This window comes from Marmota marmota, unplaced genomic scaffold, assembly GCF_001458135.2.
Source record: "Marmota marmota marmota unplaced genomic scaffold, marMar, whole genome shotgun sequence".
Lineage (NCBI taxonomy): Eukaryota > Metazoa > Chordata > Mammalia > Rodentia > Sciuridae > Marmota > Marmota marmota.
Window position 1 is genome coordinate 6,856,921 of NW_025999905.1, and position 22,829 is coordinate 6,879,749.

General features: G+C 31.2%; 1 protein-coding gene across 9 annotated transcripts in view; it reads right to left on the bottom strand.

The window, feature by feature from the left end:
- The window catches only part of Dgkb (diacylglycerol kinase beta), a 747,732-nt gene that overhangs the window by 164,988 nt on the left and 559,915 nt on the right, over positions 1-22,829 (bottom strand). For all 9 annotated transcript variants that reach the window (XM_048799633.1, XM_048799632.1, XM_048799634.1 and 6 more), the window contains 2 exons: positions 9,897-9,987; positions 3,059-3,254 (listed from right to left, as the gene is read on the bottom strand). In XM_048799633.1, coding sequence (XP_048655590.1) covers positions 3,059-3,254; positions 9,897-9,987 — 287 coding nt within the window. The remainder of the gene's footprint in view (positions 1-3,058; positions 3,255-9,896; positions 9,988-22,829) is intronic.

Below are 22,829 nucleotides of genomic sequence, written 5' to 3' on the forward strand. Positions count from 1 at the left end.
TTCATTCCACTCCTTTTTTCTAACTACATAGGAGAAAGAGGAAAGCCAGAGAAAGCTGATTTTGTCTGGTAACAGAAGTTAATCATTTGAGAATAGTATGGCAATGTGTTTTCATAGAATATAACATAGGGTATTTTTTTGTTAAATACTTTTTTCTTGTTTCAAAATACGGCCATGTTTGACCCAAGTTTTTATAGAGCTGCTGAAGAATTACAGTTGTAACTCAATGGAACACAGTATGAAAAATAATGTTTTAGCTAGAGGCCTTTATTTCTTTAATGCAAATACCTCTACCTCCATGTGCAATCATTCATTTATACATTAATGTGAAGAAATTTATTAGACATCTTTCTGAGGTTAATTTAGAAGAGGGGGAGGTAAAGATGAACTCAGCAACTAAAAGACATGGGAAAGATTAAATATTAAGGCTGGGAGCATTGAAAATCAACTTGGCTTACTTTACATATTTACTTAAAGACTATGCTATCTTTATATAATACACTTACTATACTTATAAACACACACACACACACACACACACAAACACACAGAAAATCCCTACTGATTTAGATGAATGTGAGTATAAATATGTTTCAGAATTGAGTCCAAATACTTTAGTATATTTCAATGAAATGATAATATAATGCAATGAGTTACTTATAATTTTATTCAACCTTGAATTAAGTCAACAATATAATTTGCAACAAAGAAATTTAGTGACAAAAAATGTTATAATCTTATGTGAATATCTTCAAAGATTGCAAGCTAGTGAACTGTTCAGGAGTCCCAGATCACACATAGCTTGAAGATATTGAGGATATGATGAACCAAATTTAATCTTGCACCTTTGGTCTATGAAATTTATTTAAATAAATTTAAAATATAGTGTACACATTTTATTAATATCAATCTGCTTATTAAAAATAAAATAACTTATCTCTATCACATGGGAATTTAGTTATATGCTTCTTCCCCCACCACACAGAAATACTTTCTAAAGTTTAGGGTGGAAAGTTTCCATTCCAAAATATAGTAAAAAATTAGTTGAGACTTGTGATAAATTTTTAAGGAGTCATAAAATGACCTTCAAAAACTATACACTTACAAAAATGTATTCCTGACTCACAAACCCAGGATGTTCCCACTTTCCTCTTTCTCAGTGTGTATAAGAACTTAGATCTAATAGTTCCACATTAGAAAAAAAAAAGGCAGAAATGGAATAGAGAGGTTTTCCTACATTTATGGCAGTAAGAATCAATGATAATAGCTGTAACTGGTTTGTCTGGACTTTATTTCAATCATACATTCTTGAAAAAAAATCATATAAATATCAGAGTTAGTGAGACCAGGCCAATAGAATCTCAGCTCTGTGCAGGGCTTTACACACATGTCCATAGAGATGTTTGTTTGGATAGAGTACAGCCCTGTTTCTTAGAAACTTCCAGTGGATGAATGTAGGCAGCTGAGCCACTGGGAACCAATTTGGACACATATCTGTAATGTGTACAAGCAAAGGATCTGCCTAATATTGTAATGTAGTGGTCAAATGGAAAAACAAACCAACAATATTTTTGTATATATTATTTTATATGTGCATAGTACAAAATATTTGTAAAGAAAGAGAGTGAATATATATATATATATATATATATATATATATATATATGAATGAACATAATAGTGCAATCTGTGGAATTCAAAAGAAAAATTTATAATTTGGTCTTAGTATGTTTCTTAGGCTAATTCTAAATTTTCAGAAAATTTTAAACATTTTTAAACTCTACTAATCTTTAAGATGATATTTAAATATGAATACGATATTAATGTCAATATCTTCTAAAAACTAATAATCATATTTATGTCCTACTTACTATTAATTCATATAGGGCAAGCCTCTCAATTTTTCTAGGTATGTCTCCTTTAAAGTGCTATTTTCTCCATATTTTCATATAGTTATATTGCATTCTGAGTATAAACTATTCTAATTGATTTTTTAAAATCTTGCTTATACTGAATTCCATAGATATTCACTATTACTTCTACATTTCACAGGCATCAAAACTTCTAGTCATTGGCAGGTCTTAATAACCTTTTCCTTCTAGAGCGTACCCAACTCTTTCTCCATCTATCCTTGTCCCTCCCATCATGATACTGAATTCTGTATAACAGAAGTCATTGCCTATTGCAAACACCTAAATTAATTACCAGTTACCCGCCCTCAAAAAAACAAACAAACAAACAAACAAAAACATAGAGCTATTTACTACCACAAGTCCACCAACTACCTTCAAATTTTATTTATTTTTTTACTTTGACAATGTGGTCTTATTTCTAAGGCAATCAGTGGTAGTAGGTAAACTGTACAAGGTAAAAAGAAAAATCATATATATTCATTTTATTGATTTTTAAAATTCCTATAGATTTTATGAACAAAGATATTACTTTATTTATAAAATTTACCAAGAAAAATTAGATGTCACATCCCACTGTGAAATATTCTTCCCCATAGTCATTGTATCCTATTTTATTAGTATTTGCTCTTTGTTTCCCAGGTGTCCTGTTACTAACTCTATGGAAAAATAATAGCAGATAGTCATAATTTATTGTAGAACATTGAAACATTCCCTGATATATGGTTCTTAGAACAACAGTTTAATGTAAGACAGTTCAGTATCACAGCCTGACTGAAGAAAGACAAGAACAAATCCTCTTAGGATACAACCTTAGAAATGCCTAAACTAGGTCCTTGTTAAATTCGTACATCCTAATCAAGATGATTACATTCCAGAAGAGCTAATGAATAACCTATCCTATTTTACTATCCATTACATATATAGTACACATTTTAATTTTTGTGGGGAATAACCCTAATCAAAGAATGAGAACAAAGAAGGAAAATATTCAGAACCCATTGTGTAATTTAGTAAAACTTGGGTATGTGATACTATGAAAAATACTACTGCATAAATATATACATTTTAGTGCAACGAAAAACTCTTTAAAGGTAGCCTTTGAATTCACATTAACAAGCAATTTGACAGTTAGTTAGGAACCTTACCTTGACTTGCAAACTTCAACTCTTTGGCATCTGTGAGTGTGGTCCTTTTGTCAGACCCTTTCTTCTCTATCCGTCGATGGCTTCTTCTTTTCTTAGACTCTCCCCAGAGGTTGGATCCTCCATGCATGCTTGGTATATTCAAAATAGCAATTCCTTCCAGAGAGATGTTTATTAGATCAATCTGTACGCCATCACACTGGGAAAAGAAAAAAAGGAACATAGACTGGAACATAATTTATCTTTCTTTGATTTTTTTCCTTATCTTTAAATAAGGGCTTTTAAATTCACAATTGTACCTTTTCTAAATAAGCTTTTCAAGAATACCTAAATATTTATCATAAATATCAACATAAAATATAAATCAGTAACTAGCATTAACCTATTATCACTAATAATCCTTAAAAAATGATCAAATTAAATCACTAGAAAACTTCCGAGAGAAACATGTTTAGTGTCTACAAATGTGTATCCAGATGCAAATTTCCAGTATGTTACAAGGAGGTTGATTGTAGGAAGAATGGTCAAATTTGAAGAAGAAATTTTAGTGATTGTCATCTGACACCTATTCAGAACATATTGTAACACATTGAAGGGTACTATTCGGGGAAAATAAAGAAATAGAATTCTTGAATCATGGCTTACATCTTTAAAACAAAACAAAACAAGACAAAACAAACAATAACAACAACAAAAAAGAATAAAGTGTTTAAAAGGGAAAGTAAAGTCCAAAGCAGTAATTTTCAACCACTCTGGAGTGACCAAGAATGGTATCTTGGTCTAGATTAAGTTCTAAGCAGGACATCAAAGGCAACTGGAAGCCCAGTTGTCCAAATGAACATAGAGGGCCAGGAAGATCAAGTAAGGGAAATGACAAGAACAGCAGTAAAAGGAAACTCCAAACCACTCTATTATGGTAATGGCTTGCTAAAAACCCCAATTAATTAGCCAGAGTTTTTGTTTTGGGCCTGGTGACAAAAAACCCTGCTGAATATAAAAAGTGTGGACAGTTCTTTGCTGTATTCAGTGTTCACTTTTTAATTTTTTGAACATTTTGATCATTTCCTCTGATGGACATGTGTGGAGAATAACAGGGCCATTGTCTAATTTTTGAATGACTATGTATTAATTGATATGCTGTAGGTTTTCTAAAATGGTAGTTAATATAAATATATCCCAGAAATTATTCTCCCATTTTCAAATACAAGTCAATATGAGTAAAGATATACATACATAACTCTGTTTAAAAAAACTTTGTTAGGAATAAGCATTTTATAAATTGAAGCAAATCTGCAGTGGGATTAGTTCATTTGTCATGTCTTATAAAAAATAATAATCATTGCTACTAACTTCCTCATTTCTCATAGCAATCAAAACTTTTAGACTTACAAGAGGTAATGTTCCACCAAAATGACAACAAAACACAATCCCCTCTTCTACATTAACTTCATCACACTGACTCTAGAACTGCTTCTTGTTCACCAAAAAATAAAAGCTGTGAAATAAAGCAACATTTTGAGCCTAGTTGGCAGAGATAGAAACAAATTCTAGAGAAAGTGCCAAGTTTTCATTCCATTTGTTTCAAGGAGGGTGAAACCAATATCCAAATGATGACTTTTTTTTCCCTCAGAAATAAGTGATTTTCCCTCCTTTTCATGTATTAAATTAAGATGATTTCTTTTTACTAAAGAATTCTGCTCATGTGTATACTCACTTACCGCTATATATTCTAGATAAACAGATATTAATTTCATAATTAAAAGTAATCTTGTGTAAATACCCTGCAGGCCTCAATGAATCAAACACATACTGTGTGTCAGGCCTCCCACTGACTTCAAGTGGAATGTACTGGCTGGATAATTAGATAGTACATATTTTTTAACCTTATTTGCATGCATATTATATCTTTTGCACACTGACAAGCAGCAGTAACAACAAAAGTCAGATTACCACAGGGAATTCCCACAAAGAAGTCTTCATTCCTTATAATTTGCAGCCTAAATTAAAATAATTTGATCTTTGACAAGGATGAAATGTCAAGCAGAAGGGGGTCCTCTACAAGCCACGGCCTGTGGCTTCTGAAATCTGCCTAATTTATGTCAGTCACTTCTTAATACATATTTAAGTATTACACGAAAAAGATGATAAATATGCAATCTGACACCTTTGGTATTTCCCTGCTGTTAATTTATAAAGGTCTGGCTTCCCCCAAACTGACTAAAATCATTTAAATAACAGAAGAATTGTGAAATAAGCTGGAGTTGGGGCCTGGCTTCCATTTTCACTCAATATTGAACACAGCAGGTAATACACTAAGACAATTATTTGACTAGGCCTTAGAACCCCACTGTGACAAGTGACTTTCAGAATTAGTGAAGGAGGATTCCTTTGTTCATCTGCAGGAAAGGAGAGCATGCTGCAAATAAGCTTTTTTTTTTTTCTTTTAATTGAACTAGTGGAGTTACATGTGACAGTGGAAAAACACCAGTGTATTCTATTATTCATGTTTGCACTATTCAGAGTCATGTCAATTGTAGTTTTAAGGAAACAGAGTGGGCTGTTCTCTAAGAAGTGAAAAAAAAAATTCTTAAGGAGTTGCAAAGAAAAAGAGCTGTTGAAGAACACTGATGCTATTTGGAGCAGGACAATGTATTGAAATAAATTGCAATTTATTGATACTTTGTTCCCACTAGTTCTTGACCCCAGGTAACCTTCCTCTGTTTGCTTTAATGTTATGTTGGTTAATCTGGAAATTTTAAGCGCTATTGCTGATAGAGACCACGGAATGTAGCACACCAGTTGAATATAGGAAAATAAAAGCTTAGGTGAAGGCTATGAAATATAAACAAGTGATAATATTGTGTCAGATAATATTTTCATATGCTTTGAAGATTTATGATTTCTAAAAAGGTAGCTACAGAGGAAAGAATATAAAAGCTTAAACGCTAACAGCCTCAGTTAGACAATAAATTCTGAATATTTTTATTGTGTAGGAAAAGGTCATTAACATATAGAACTGTGGGAGCTATTTATAGAGTGCAATGCTATGATGCCATTGTCTACCCTTCTTCATTTTAAAATGAAAGACCTTATTCTAAAACAAGTTTACCTAAAGGAAAAGAATATTTCAAAAATATTTTTGTCAATGTATATTAATCCTAGTTTATAAACTTTGGAGAGCTATACTTTTTTGATAATTTGATGAGATTAATTAAATGTTAATGATAGATTGTAAATCTTTTATGTAATGAGTTTGACTCTGTACCTGTATCAGATAAAATTATTAGTAAGTTTACTCACTAAAACATTAAAAAACTGCTTTATAGATAATCTTAGTATTAGGACCCATAGAGTAAAAGCCATACTGGGAAAGAGCCTTGTTGACTTTAAGAATTCTGTTTTCCAGTTTATGGGAAAACAAAAATCTCATCTTTCAAATTCTGAGAACTTGGTGTGGGGATGTGGCTTGATGGTAGAGTGCTTGCCTAGCATGTGTGAGGTTCTAGATTCAATTCTCAGCACCACATAAAAATGAATAAATAAAATAAAGGTATTGCGTCCATTTACAATAAATAAATAAGTAAATAAATAAAAATTCTGATAACTTATTTTGTGAACCTGATATTCTTTTTGGTCATTTGTTAATTCCTGAGATTAGATTTGTAGAAGTACTCACTCATTGTGATAAATCTCAGCATTTTTGGATGAAAATTCTTGACTTTAGAATTTACCATCCTTCTTAGGCTCATTAACAACCAAGTCTGAAATACTGGAAGAATGTGTTTTCTTATTCTCTTATCAGCTTTTTCTGCTACATGGGGCAAAATGAAAACTATGATCTTTATAGTTTAATTGTAGACGCAGACCTGAGATATTAAAGTATATATCCACTTCTTCTCCCAAATACTTAAATGCAAACTTCATTTTAAAATGTATTCTTGTGGACTGTGGTTGCAGCTCAGTTGTAGAGCACTTGTCTAGCATATGTGAGGCACTGGGTTTGATTCTCAGCACCACATAAAATAAATATATAAATAAAATAAAGGCATTGTGTCCATCCACAACTAAAAAAAAAAAGCATTGTCTTAATTTTAAAGTTTTTAATTTTATCTATTTTTCTTCTATAATACAACTTGAAATTATTAAAATTAAAATCTCTACATTATAGGTTATATATGTATATATATATATATATATATATATATATATAAATTATATTTGTTTATAAGTGTAAATTATATATATTTCTAATATTTTCTTGATTTTAAACATTTTAGCAGCAGCAACAACATGATTCTTATTTCTCTTAAATTACTGAATAAGATGTTTAAATCTGCAATAGAGATATAATAGCGTGTCTCTAATTCACAGTGTTTTGAAGAAGAATAAATCAGGTAATGCATATGTGTTGCTTAGCACAAGGCATGGGGTAATGTTAATAAATTTTAGATATTATTATCAACTATTGTCCCATGATATTTATTTCCTCTCAAACATTTGTCCCCTTTTGAAGGAGACAAAATCTGATCTGATCTATATGAAAGAGGAATGTGATATAAAAAGAGACACAAAAAATGGCTTGTTTTTGAAGAAGCTGCCAATAAAACACATATTCATTGCTTGAGGTTCTGTTGTTACTAAAGTGGTTTATTCCCTGTTATATATTTTTCAAACCATAGTTGGTATGATATTTAGGCCACAAAGGAAGCAATAGCAAGCAGAATCAAATTTCCGAATTGCTGTTTTTGTTCTATTTAATTATGAAGTAACCTTGAGGGTAGAAAGGCTTATTCTGCTAATATGATAGACTGGATTCATTAAAATGTGAGCAGAGAGGCAGATTTGGCATTGACATCTATCCACATGTGTCTGTGTGTGTGTGCAAGCGCACACACACGCACACACACACACAACTCTAAAGATATGAAGCAATATAATGGAAAGTGCATTCTGTGCTGATTGATTTGTAAATACCACTGTAGTGTTTCCCAGAACAAGCCAGTAATGCCAAGCCAGAAAGTTGGCCCTGGAAAATATGTACAATCACAACTATAAGAAAAATAACTTAGCTCTAATTGTCCAAATTTCTTTGAGTGTCTTCTAAATAGCTTTTCTATAAGATGTAAAAAGATCTATAGAACAAAATCACTCACTTTTATCATTGTATAGAACTTTAAAGATCAATGTTTTCCACATTTTATTCAAATATCTTTTGCTATATGGTACAACTTTTTTTTTCTTGACCACTTTTTACTTTATAACACATGTAACATTGCTTTATTTATTGAAAGTTTTTCAAGGGAGAAGATGAGGGAAAGAAAGGATAAGAAGATGCAGAAGAGTTTGGGCTCTCTAAATGTCTTCAACTAGAGCCATACTTTTAATTTTTTTTCCTTATTTTTTGCTTCTGCTACAGATTTTCTTGAACATAGGTTTCTGAGAAAAATAAATCCTCAAAACCTATTGTATAAAGCAACTTTATAAAAATAGTAATGCTGAATGTAAAGGGAAATTGCAATTTTTACAATAAATACATGACACATATATAACTGTACTTAAAAACATATATGGCATAAATTGCTATATATATTAGATTTTTTATTATTAAAATATACAATCTGTGCTATATTTTCATTCATAATTGTATCCATGTGATGCATATATACAGATACATTATTATAAATAGTAATCACAGAAAGTCCACATTGAGCCCAAATTCTTTACTTTTTGTGATCAAACTACTTTCTAAGGTTATGATCTCATCCAGTTATGAAGGGTTCTCCCCATTCTATAAAACATTAGTGTTACTTCTAATGCTTCACCTTATTTTCCAGTCATGATGAGAAGAAAGTACAAAGAGTTTACTAGGGGAATAATGTCATTTTGATATTATTACTAGTAACATCAAATTGTAAAGTTAGGACAATGATGAGCCTAGCCAGGCCATTATGAACCTATGTGATCCATCACTTCTGTTTACTAACCTATTACCTGAATGTTTGCCACTAATGGTTTAAGTATTAGCAGTTTATGAATTTATTTTTAAAATGAAAAGTATCAAAGCCAATATTTCTGGATTCCTAAGAGATAATTATTTTTCATGTTTCATTATTTGGTTACTTTGTTTTTGTCCTTGCCATTTATTAAAATGCAACTTTTAATTTTCCTTTATCCTTAAAATCTCTCAACGTGTCATTTTCTTTAAAATATGTCTCCAAAATTTTGAGTCCTAAGGTGTCTATATATTTTTGGTAGACCTATGTGCTCCAAGTCTTTTTAAAGTGTGTCTTGTCTTATTATCTTTGCTCTTTTTCTTGGCATTTTCACTTCCTATACTTGTAACAGGGAAATGGCAACCTTGGGAACTGAGAAAACCTAGTTAATGAATGGGAATGGAATGGGAAAGTATATTTTTTAACGTTGATTCATGAAAGTAAGTACAGTTTTTTGTGAACTGTGTTTTAAAGGTTATGAAACATTGAAACTTGAAAATACTAAGATTTTTTTATATATTACAACTTTTTCTTTCATTTTCATCCACGACTTTTATATCTTTTCGCTCTACACTCTCTATGCCCACTAACTTCACTAATTTCCATAGTTGTGTTCCACTTCTCATCCTTTTATATTATATTAAAACAACTTGAACCCACGTTTAACTTTATTCTAATATTTCAAATTATGCTTTCTTTAGAGTGGCATAAATGACATTTTAGCAACTTGAATAAATGGAAGTGGGTTGCTTAAATTATATTTCATCCTGTGATCTACACCACAAACATGTGAACAACAAAACACAAGCCATTCCATACTATTATAAAAGGGAATTAATTTTCCTTACTTCTATTTCTACAGATTCATGGAGCTTCTTGCAGGTGGCTGAGAAAGTTTCAGATGTGCCAAACTCAAAATACCAAAATTTATTCTTCATTCTGAAAAAAAAAAAAAAAGAAGAAAAAGAAAGAAGCAGCTCAGACAATTATCAATAACAGAAAAGTTGTTTTTTTTTTTAATGGCCTAATTTTGTCTTGCAATACAAGTGATAAAAAAGGTTTGAAACATATAACATCCAAAATGTAATAAATGATCACATAATTTTCAAAGCTTAAATGTTGGTGTCAAATTGTGTGATAGTCCCTTAGGGGATTACAGGAATGGGTTGATCTGACAGATTCACGTATATCTTTAACTTTTCTAACTATTGGTTGATTAGATTTCTAAAAATGTTTTAGTGCTAATGGTTTTCTGTTTTAGGTAACTTGATTTAGGAACTAACCATTCTGTAATCATAAAGAGAAACAAACATTTTCCCATTTCATGTGAAAAGATAAAGTGTAAGCATGCTGCATGGGCATGGTTATGAATTCACTAGAAATAGGCATGAAGAGATAGCATATTATTAAGAAAAATAATGGTGATCCATAAAGCTAATATTTAGTAATTTAGAGATAGCCATTAATTTTTAAGACATCATTCTTTCTCATATTTCAGTAGCAGGATAAAACAAGGAAGAAATAATAATATCAATATAACAAAAGTTGCAAAGAAAATATAGTTTAAAATATTTCAGTATTTAATCTTTTTTTTAGGTATTTAATCTTAATGTAATATCATACAATTTTTTCTCCCATGACCCAATGATATTCTCTTTAGCTCTTTGCTCACTTAATGTAAGTTTACAAAGTTGACTATATTTTTATACTATCCATATTGTACTTAAAAATTCATTCTTATAAAAAAATAGACAGTTTTGAATTATACATATTTCTGATATGGTGTCATGCCCTCAATTAGAAAAAATGCAGGTAAATTGACATACACATCTTCACATACAAAATCAAAACAGAAACTTCCGTTTAGTATTTGAATATCTCTCACATCAAACTATTTTGTGTGACCTATAAATATCGATATCTGTCTCTTCCATTAGAATGCAAAATGTTTTGATAATTAAAAAGATATTTGGCAAGGGAGTTTTGTACTTGATTCAATGCTGTTATTGGTTAGGAAAATGGTGTGAAATCCAATAGAGTGGTTAGTAATCTGCTGTTAAGTAGAGTTTATGACATGAAATTATAAACTATAAAAGTAATTTTACTTATCTACACATATTCAATAATATCTAGGTTTATACTAGGTTTTATTTCCATACAAAATTTTCACAAGCCCTTCTTGTATCAGCCACATTCAGGTCAGTAATCTGAAGATGAAAACAGGTTTCAGATTTCATTGGATTCTGTTACCATGAATCATTATTATTTTCCAGATAATATTTTTCTTATTTAAAGCTTGATTGTATACAATAGATATGCTTTTATAAGTTGACATACTTGCTGAAGTCATGTAAAATTAAAAACATTTTCCATTGATTTATCATTGTGATAAAAATGGACATAATTTTATAAGTTAAGAAGAAATTGTTGGTCTGAGATGGTCTCAAGACATTTTTAGTGGTTGTTCTAATTATAACATTTTTGTGTTTATCTTTTCTCTAGATCTTCATTTGTTCATTCATGAGAACATTCACTTCCATATGCTTTAGTGTCAAGTTATAAAGATACACATAAAAATGCAATTATTTTTTGTTCTCAGTGAATGAAGAATGAGGTAAGATTATAGGCATATAAGATAATATTTAAAAAAAATAATTAGTTAAATGAATATGTGCAAAAAATAATGTGAGCACACTTTGATCATTCAACTAATTTTGCTTTAGGGAATAAAAAAAATCTTTAAAGGAAAAAGTTATGTTTTAATGGATAAGTTAGTAGAAAGCAAATAGAGAAGGAAGGAAGAAAGAGATAAGTGTCATATCAGTGCAGTATGATGTGAGAGTATGCTGAGTATGGATGGACAAGTGCAGTGAGGTGTGTCTCAGAACACGTATGCCACAGAAAAAGGTTAGATTTGATCTTGTATATTAATAAGATGAATAAGAGGCTGACAAGTTTATTAGCATTGGACTGACATGGCCAGCTTTATTTTATAGATAAATACGTCTAGTAGAAAAGAAAAAGTGGTCTGGAATGTTGAAATGCTGTTGTTGTTGACAGAAACGTGGCTATTGGAATAATCCAAATGAAATATCATAGGAGGCCTAAACTAAGTGACAAGGGAAATGGAGAAGAGAGTCTCAATTCAATAGACATAAATGAGGTAGAATCAATAAGAACTGGTAATACTGGGTTACACTTAGATTTATGCCATACCTAGGTTATCTCTGAATGTACTTATGGGAATAACAGAGTATTTCTCTGGAATAAAAAGAGCCATGGGTTCATATTTTGACAGGTTCTATGATCTAATGTATATTGTGTTACAGTTGGAAATTAAATATACAGATGAGGCTTTCAGGTGCATAGAAATGATTATACCCTATATTTTCCATTCTGTCTATCAAAATTCATCATAGTTTAATTTAGGGCAATGTGGGACTTTGATCTGCTAACCAAGATTTACTCACTTTAACAAATACATCAGAAGAAATAGAAATTCTGAGAATTTACATTCAGCCTTTATTCACAATATTAGTTAGCATTACTGCTCATGTGCAAAAGCTACTTTAAATTCTCCATTATTACAACCATTTTATGTTTCACTTAGATAAATATATAGAGGTAATAAAAAGCACATAGAGTCAGATTCCACATGACAAATTAAAGGCTGTTAAATTTTATTTTTTCAACCAAACCGGTCTTTAGGTTGTAGAAATGCAAAAAAAGGCCATTTAAGCATGTATGCTGTCTATTTTTATGACTCACATTATAAAATGATCCAAATAATTCAAACTCAAATTTGTCAGAGAAAACAAATGTGGACTTTAAAAATGTGGTAAATGGGCATTAACCCATTGTGAAATGGTCACACCAAAATGAAATTCATTGTTTTCATGGGCAGGTTTTATGACTTCAATTTATGACAAATGCCCCAAAAAGTACCAAAAAAGTTATCCATGCAATTATAATTTAATTGACATATTAAATCCTGTTCAATGAATTTAATTGTAAACCTACAGGTTCCAGTTTAATATTCAGAGTGCTTGGCTAGCAGATGTTCATGTTAAGATGAAAAAATTAGCTCCCATTTCCAGGCATTTTGTTACTAATTTTACTTCTATTTTATATCCTCAGAGAAATGTGAACTATCAGAGATTTTCCTCAAGCAAAATCATTTTTGTCATTATAAAATTTAGTTAATATTTAGTTCTACAAGTTTTTAACTTTCAAAAAGAAAATTTGATTTCTAGCCATATATATATATATATATATAATTTTTCCTTTGAACTTTTCTTTCTTGTTCATTGCTTTTTGTTTCAGCTTTCATCTGTTTGGTAACAACAATGCCACAAACATAAAGCAGAACATTAAGTCCCAGTGCTTTTCTCAAAAGAATACAAAAGAACTTAATTATATATGAATCTCATTTCTAACAAAGATGCATCATGAAGAGGGAGATGCCATTACTTCATTTATTTTATGTAGCAAGCTCTATGTCATAAACACACAGAAGTTTTTAATTCAGTGAAATTACTCTTAAAGGTCATCTTTTTATCTTACAGAGGTTTTTAAGTTATTTTTATGTATTTATGGGGATATAGAAGATACAAGCCGATCATTTAACATGTATGAAACTGAAAAGTCTTCTGTAAGACATCTTCGTCCCTTTTCAAGTATCCTGAACTCAGTCATTCTAACTAAACTGCATGGATAACATACTCAACAAATGAAAAAAAAAAATCCTTTTTGATTTTTGGTTTTCAAATGAAAGCAAAATCATAATGTCCTAGGTAAAAACCAATAAATATTTTACTTATTAAGGATGTTTCAAAATCCTATCTTTTTCATTGTTTTTGTTTTACTTTTGTCTTATTACTATCATATTTTAATAGTCACTTCAAAACTGGGAATAATTTTCTAATAGTAAGTCTTAATCTTAACAATTTGATGGCATAGCTTTGAAGCATAGTAGGGATTTGGTTTTGACTAACATTGCTGGTGTTGGGACTTGCAGTAATGTCAACTTATTGTAACAGTGTTTTTTAAAATGATATATTTATGTCATAGAATCAGTTCAGTTTTATTCATTTTTCATTGCCAAGAAATATTACACTAAACATTAGTTGTAGAACTACTCATTTATTCCTAAATGTAGTGAAATATTACTTTTAAAAATACATTACAAGGAAAATAGAAGAGCTCCTGGGGGAACTGATTTTACCAGTGAAAAAGCAGTGTTGGAAAGGTGCAACTCATCTAAGGAAAAGCACTTGCAAAGTAGCTGTGACAAGCAGAATGCTTGCAGGGCCATGGAGCCCTGTCAGTGCAAGGTCAGTCCAGGAGTAATGAAGGGGCATGTTGTAGCTTATGTTTTTCATCACTTTGTGAAGTCTCCTGGGCAAACAAATGTCATCTGTAGAGACTAACGTAATAGGTATTTGTTAACAAGAAGGACCTGACCCAACTCAGATAAATTTACCAATTTAATTATTTCTTTTGATTGGCAACTACAAAAATCACAAATAAATAGTTATGAATAAAGTTGTTCTAAGTACAAAATGATAGAATGAATGGGAACTTCTACTCAAATTTATTTTTAAAAATAGCATCAAATATTTAAGTATATAGGTGTTACATATATGATTGCAGAAAAGTGAGACTACAACATGAGAGCAACCAAGAAATCATCCATGTGAATCAGTGCCAGGGAGGAAAGTGACCCTATGTTTTAATATCATTATAAGTTATGTAAAGAACTCCATTTCATTTAATCTCTCTAACTCATGAATTTTTTTGTTGTTCTTGTTCATAGAATTGTATGTCTCCTATAATACAGAATGATCCTTCTGATATTATTTCTTAGGGAAGAAACACTGCTATGATGACTACAATGGGGCTATTTTATATTTACACCAAAGAAAACAAACATTTTTCATGCTTCCATACAATGGATAGAGCTATACATTTTTTTAATGACATATAAAAATGCTTGTATCTAATGCTCATTCATAAGGTGTGATTGTTAAACCCAGGGAGACAATGAAACAAGCTATCAAAACTTCAGACAGAATCATATAATACTTTATCTTAGTATTTTTTTTAAAAAAAGATGGATCTTCTAAAAATACAATTTTTAACTTAAATTACTTTCACAGGAATAAAAAAAAAACTTTCTCAACTATATGAAAATATTCAATCAAAAATCAAATATTTTTTCAGTTATTTAAAAAATTGGTTATATCAAGGTTTTATGCGTAAGAATTTTCTCCCCATTATTTATGACCTAAATGTTCTCTTTTTCTCACCTTTTTATTGCACAATATATCTAATTAATTGAATGAAAATGAAAAAGTACAAAAGCAGCAGTGTTGCCACATTACAGTCTGTACCGAATAGGTACATGCATATAGTAAATTCCTAAGAGCAGTGATAAATTTATAATTATACAAAATGTAAAATGAATGTTAAAGAATGTTTAAACAATGACCATGTATGTTTAGAACCAAATATCTTTCAATAGTAATCATATCTTCACTATTTAAAATAAACTTTTCATAGTAATAAAAGTTTCTTTAGGAAAATGTTAGGAAGATTGAACAACATTTGTGGTAGCAATAATTAAAGCTGTTACTGAACATGGCACTGTCTCAAGTAAGCTTGTGGGTCATAGTAGTGATTCTCCTAATATTTTATAGGAAGTACAAAAATTTAAATACAATAAGGATTGCAGCATCACCAGAAGCTTTTTCCTAGACTATAAAGAAAATGTTTTTGATTAGACAGGTCATCATTAGATGACAACTTTGTTCCTTTTTCTATTTAAGGGCTTTTATTTCCTTCTCCTGAAGCAAACCCTCTAAATACGACAGTATAATCTAGAGCTGATGAATGGTACCTGAAGAGAGCATACTGTCGGCTTCTGGGAAAGATTTCCTTCCTGGTAGAGACACACATGCAGAGTGGAAGCTCTCCCCTCCTTTACCATTTTTGTGTGTTGTCAGGAAAGGATATTATAATTGGAGATGGAGCAAACATTTTGTTACCATGAATGGGCAGGCAAGGGAAACCAAGAGATGTTGGTAAAATGGAAGGTAATTTGGTTTTCTGTGTAGTTCAATATTATGAATGTGATATCTTGAGTCATAGAATTGTGCATCTGAATCCACAGAAAGGAATTATCACCACCATCTCTTTATTTTAAGTGTATAATTTTTGGGGGGGTACAAGGGATTGAACTCAGGGGCACTCAGCCACTGAGTCACATCCCCAGCCCTATTTTGTATTTTATTTAGAGACAGGGTCTCACGGAGTTGCTTAGCACCTCTCTTTTGCTGAGTCTGGCTTTGAACTCTCCATCCTCCTGCCTCAGCCTTCCAAGCTGTTGGGGTTACAGGTTGTGTGCCACCACGCCTGAATTAAGTGTATAAATTTTATAGTTGATCACATTGAGCAGGTAGATAAGAGCCTGATCAGTTTTAGGTGCTACAATTCAATTATGTTTCTACATTTACCAAAAGGAGGATGAGACTCTGGACTACCAATTGACTTTCTTGAAATACCTTGGCGATTTCCCTGATAATTTTCTTTCCTCTCTCTCTCTCTCCCACCTCTTTCTTTCCCTCCCTATTTTATTTGTTTTTAGAGAACACACTGCCAATCATCTGGAATAAGAATATAAAGTGCGTTAGTTTTAATACGGTTCAACATGTATTTCAGAAGCGCATACTAAGTTTCAGGGAAGCACAGTACATGTAGACATGCAAAGCAGTTTCAACCTAGGGAGTTTAAAACAGTTTAAAACAATTTTTTTTTCTGTTAGTTTGTTTTTTCAGTACTGGCAATTGAACCCAGGGGCACTTAACCATTAAGCCACCTCTCCAACACTTTTTTATTTTTTTCATTTTTTATTTTGAGAAAGGGTTTTGCTGAGTTATTTAGGATCTCACCTAACTGTTCAGGCTGGCCTTGAACTTACAATCCTCTTGCCTCAGCCTCCAGAGTTGCTAAGATTACAGGCATGTGCCACCATGCCCAGCAATTCCACATACATATTTTTGAAAAACACATATACTTTCATTACTGAAAGGCCAACTGATATTTTTCTATTATCCTAAATGTAATAAGATAATTTTAAATCAATAATTTTGTCATAGAATATATTTTGCCCTGCTATATTTTTGTCTGTGTCTCCTAAGGTTTAGATGCTATATTTTGTAAAACTTGCAAAAATCAAGAAAAATTACACTTCTCTAGCTCCTTCACACATTATATTCCTTACCTATATTCTGTGAAAATTGCCGCAGCTTTACAACTCAAAAAAAATGCTTCTAATAAAAGTTGTTTCCATTCCCTGAAAATTAGTTAAGTGCTTTACCTTTTGTTTCTCTTCACATATCAGCAGTCTTTTTCCAATTCTGTAACAAGAAGCAAAACTCTACATTTTGCAAATGCTGTTCACTTTAAAACTTCTCTGATATTAGAACTAAAAAAGGAAAATTCTTTCTCTTCCAGTATTATAGAGGAGTTCTATAAGCATTAATTATCTTGCAAAAAAATTGATAGGAATCAGACTACTTGAGTTATATTGACAATATTAATATTTTAATCAAATTGAAGAATTACTTGGTCCAACATATGAATCAGTAGATCCATTATTATTTAGATTACATTTTTTGTCACTGATTTACATCTTGAGGGACCCATATGACTCCCTGAAACATCATGATCTTCTTTTGTTTCTAGTCATGATGCTATAATTTATACAAAATATCTAGGCTGACTTATACATGAACTAATTGACAGAGATATAAGCAGCATCATTTGGGGATTAATCATTGTGCCAGTACTCCAAGTGCATGTAAGATAATTTTAAGATAGACGTGAAGGAAACAATTCCTCTCTTTTTCTCTCCACTACCTTTTGTTTTATTTTAAAAACATGCTAGCATATACTATTTTCTCCTGTTTGAAATTATGCCCATATCAGCAGATAATAAATGGAGATTAATTTCAAACTGAAGTAGTTTTGTAAGCAGAAGCTATTTTCAATATACATTAACATCAACAAATTAACAAACCACTAAATTTTATTATATTAAAACAATAGTAACATGTTGCATTGATTTCTAGGATTTAAAGGAAACAGCATCTTTATTTTTCCATTGAGTCATAACCAAGTGTTTATAAAAATAGAACTACAATCTGAAACTAGATACAGCATTGAAGTTGTCACATTCTGAATATTGTTACATATTTATGGTCACCCATTTAGCCCAATGACTCATTTAAAGATGTTTCCTGTTCTGAACAGATTATAGAGATTAGAGAAAGTATCCTATTGTACTTTGGTCTACCTATCAAATAGAAAACAGAATCTCCAAGATGCTCATTTTAGTGGGTGGTCAAATATTCTTAAAATAAATCATATTGTATATTCTTATATAATGTGAGAGTTCATTATTATGAACTCATGATACCACTTATGTGAGCAGGACCTTTATTTCCTGTTTCTCTAAAAATTAGAAGCTAGTCATTTCAGACACAGGAAAATAAAAGGTAACTTCCTTAAAAACATGAAAGACCAAAGAAAAAATGCATATTAATGTTTCTTAATTATTAAATATTAATATTTCTCATTAATATTATTAATGAATGATTAAAGTAAAGTTTTTGTCCTCATATTGATCACAGCAATTAGTTATCTAAATGTAAGAAGAAATTGCCTGTTATCACTCAGAATTAATGAATCACTCTCCCCTTTGTCATTCTTAGAAGAGAATGTATATAACATAGAACACACTCCCCATGCATAAAACCAAACTGATCAAACTGTTAATTCAATCAATTGCTGGAATACTTTTTATAATTAATGGCAATTATATATGTAATTACCTTATTATTGAATACAACACAAATGTATAGTGAGCACAAATTCTTCCTATTCCTCTATGCTTCCTTCTATATAGTGGGACTAGATGGTTTCTCCCTTTTGGAGGTAAATCTCTTGTTTTACTCCCTTGAATCAGGACTAGCTTGTGGTTTAAAGGAGAACCCAGCCTCCAGCTCATCTACCAATGTACTGCAGTGGAAGAACTGCTCAACTAATCCACAGAAACATGAGAACAAAGTGATTGCTGCCTATTGCCAGTAAGTTTTGGTGTAGTATGCTCTGTAAGTACTGAGAAAAGAGATGAAAACTTAGTACAAAACACACGGTGTGCTAAGCACAATATAAAAAAGTCATCAAGAGCTTCCACAAACTACCTTCCAGGATAGTGGGAAAGACAGCATTCTTCAAATATTCACATGTATATAATATAATTACTATGGTAATAAATGAAAGTGGAAAAAGTGAAATAGTTGATGAGACCTTATGATTACTGTAAAAGAGGTACATTTCCATCACCAGTGATTCTAAGCAGAAAGACCCTATGGTAAAAAAGGAACAGATATCCAAAATCCACTGAAAAAAAGGCCCTCAAGCTGGATGAGGAGCCTTAGCTCATTGAGAAATAAGATCACACTGGCAGGTGAGGGCCAGATATTTACAGTATGGCCTGTTTGTCTTATGAATGATATTATTAGAAGCAGTGCTTGTATGAAAAAAAATACATAGAAAAACTTGTGTTTCATTGTGTACGTCTTCTTGTTTTGTATTTATTTATTTATTTTTTATTTTATGAAGCAATTATTTACTTCATGAGCATTCTGGAAATGGCAGAAAAATATGCTCCTAAAAATCCACAGAGGCAGCACTTGAATTTCATTATTAATCTTTTTTCATATTCAAACCCTCAGAGTTTGAAACTAAATAACCTAAATAAATCTAATAATGAAAATGAATTAAACAGAATGAGCTTTGGTAATTGTGACTGTATTTGTCTTTTCAACAAATAGATTTTTACATAGAATATGATGGGAAAATTGAAAATAGTAATATAACCAGGCAAAGCAACAAGTTTCTATTGTATGGATTGACTCTGTGCTATGCAGTCATAAACTTTACTAATTTACTATAACATCAGTAGTGTGCAAAACATCAAAAGGGTGATGAAATTTTTCAAACTCTTGTTCATATAAAAGGAGAGTGTCAAATAAAAAAATCTATCAATTATTTTCAAGCAGATAAAAACTAGTAAAGTACTTCTATTGGCAACAATGTCTTACTTTTTGAGTTCTAAAAATACAAACAGCCACTAACAATTCTGTTGTTCCCTTCCTTTATTAGGTTCATAATATAATTACTGCCCAGAAGAACTGTCAAGTGACCAGAAGGAAGCAAGCAGTGATTACTCATTTAAACAATAACCTCTTAAAACAGGCAAGAAGAAAAACAAATGTTAAAAAAAGAAAGAAAGAAAAGAAAAATTCTGAATTCTTTTTGTTACGTTCAATCATCACAATAGAGTAATTTTCTCTCATCATCTGTAAATCTATCATCTTGCTAATGCTATGTAAAATCATTTTCATTGTAGCACATAATATATATTAATAAGCTACTAGACTTTTTCTAATATTCTACTTTCCTTTCCACTTTAGATTTAACAATCATATAATAATCACTGTTCTGCTTTCGAATGAATCATATGCAATAGTAAGGAAATAGCTAAGAGGGAGATGCCGCCCATGAGAGATTTAATCATAGGAAATGGCTGACTTTTTATTTCCAATAACCATCTGCACTCATGGTAAATCAGGTGCTAATGAAGCTCAGGCCCAGACTGCACAGGAGCATAAATCTCAAGAACCAAAAGTCATGAAGCAACAGACATCAGAAAAACAGAATTTTCTAAGGAAATGTACCAGGATTATCATACAGAAGGTCACCATCTGCAAATGTGTCACATAAATGAATATATTTGGTAGTTGTAATGGCACTTTATGACACTGGCTGTAAACATTAAATCTCTACATTATTTTTTGAAACATCACTTTCAAATATTATGATCATTTGTGGTTTTATGTCACCTCTTAGACAGTCAACATCTTGAGGGTAGGAGCTCTCCATGCCAGTGTAAATTTATCTCCTACACAGTACTTTGCACTCATAAGGACTCAGGATCTGGAGAATAATGATGGGAATAAACTTATTTATTCTGGAATCCTACTTTAAGAGCAAGAAAATACTGCAGAATTTTTTTTTTTTCAAGTGAGTGAAGAAGCCAAATCTAAATTGGGCAGAATCTGTACCACATGGGGAGTTTAATTCAATCAACATGACTATTTTCTAAGAGTTTTTGTCTCTCTGTTATCCATAATCCTCAGCTTCATGTGCTGCTCAGCCATTGTTCCGGTGATATGCACAATTACAATCAGAATGGAGGTTGGGGGAGGGACAGCCCAGAATGGGCTGATAAGAGTCAAATTCCACATCCCCCCAAAATATTCAAGCCTGAGAATCTGACAGAAAATCTTTTCTATATTCTAGTGTAAACCATGGGCCATGTATTTTATTAGTGATTATTAATGGTTACATTGTCAGCCATTTACAAATAATCCAAAAGCAGGGACCTGAATTCATAGGTAAAGCTGAGATGTGGGATCTCTATTAACATTTGAAACAGCCTAAGTTCCATAGCATAATTTGCCCCATTTTCCCCACTGGTTTCCATGTGTGCGGAAATCCCAGTGAAGTGCCCAAAAGGTTCTTCTCTCACTTTTGTAAAAAATAGATTTGAAGGCACTAAAACAATACCTAATTGCTAGAGCCAATTATTCTGTAAATAGCTTTTTTAATTACCTGAGGCGGACACTTCAAACACTAGTTCGTAATTTTCCATGGATTATGGACACAAGGAGAGTATGACTATAGTCATGAACCCTCTTTTCTGAAATATATACTTGACATATAGGGATAGGATTATGCCTAAAATTTCAGGAGTTTACAGTCCTGAAATCTGTGCATAGCACCCAGGACTATGTAATTCCACATCAAAAGTTGTGACTACAGCTGTGTTATCAAAATTGAGGATGAGTAAAGATTTTAGATGATAGCATAAATTACAGACTTTGATACAGAATATTATTTTCTTCTTATTCAAAGTTACTTTAGCAGGTTAAATCACAAATACAATTTCAAATTGTGTTTTCATATAGCTCTGTGTGAAATAAAATGATAATTCTTTTCATTTAAAACTGAGAAGATACATTTATCATTTAATGTATATATGGACATGATATATAGAATTGTATTCAGATAATGTTCTAGAATACTAGTAAGAATTCACAAAATTAGAGTTGTTTATATTTGATGAGTGGGACTCAGAGGTTAGAGGCTAGTTAGTCCATACTTCTGCCTCTGGAAAATTTATGTGGCTGTATCCTAAATATGTTGACATTTGATCTATAAGAAACTTACTTCCTGCTAGGACAATGACCATTTATATATATATATTTATTCATATCTCTTCCTTTCTTCTTTTTCATTTATCTTAATGCATGACAAAGAACTGACCAATCTTTGTTTCATAATTTAAATTATTTTATCTGAAGCCAAATCTAATCTCTTTCAATTCAACACAGATAACATGAACTGAGAAGTGACTTTGCAGCATGTGATATTACATATTAGGCATATTTTAAGATTAAAAAAATAGTATTAAAATGGATGTTAGTAAAAACCAAGTATTGCATTTGAATTTAGAGTTTTCTTCAAAGATAGCTTATTATGTTAAAGATGGTATAAAATTCTTCAAAAACAAATTGTGAAGAAAAGTTTGGTTTATGTTACAGCATGTAAAGCAAGGGTATCATAACTTATGACAACAAGTAACAGATGAG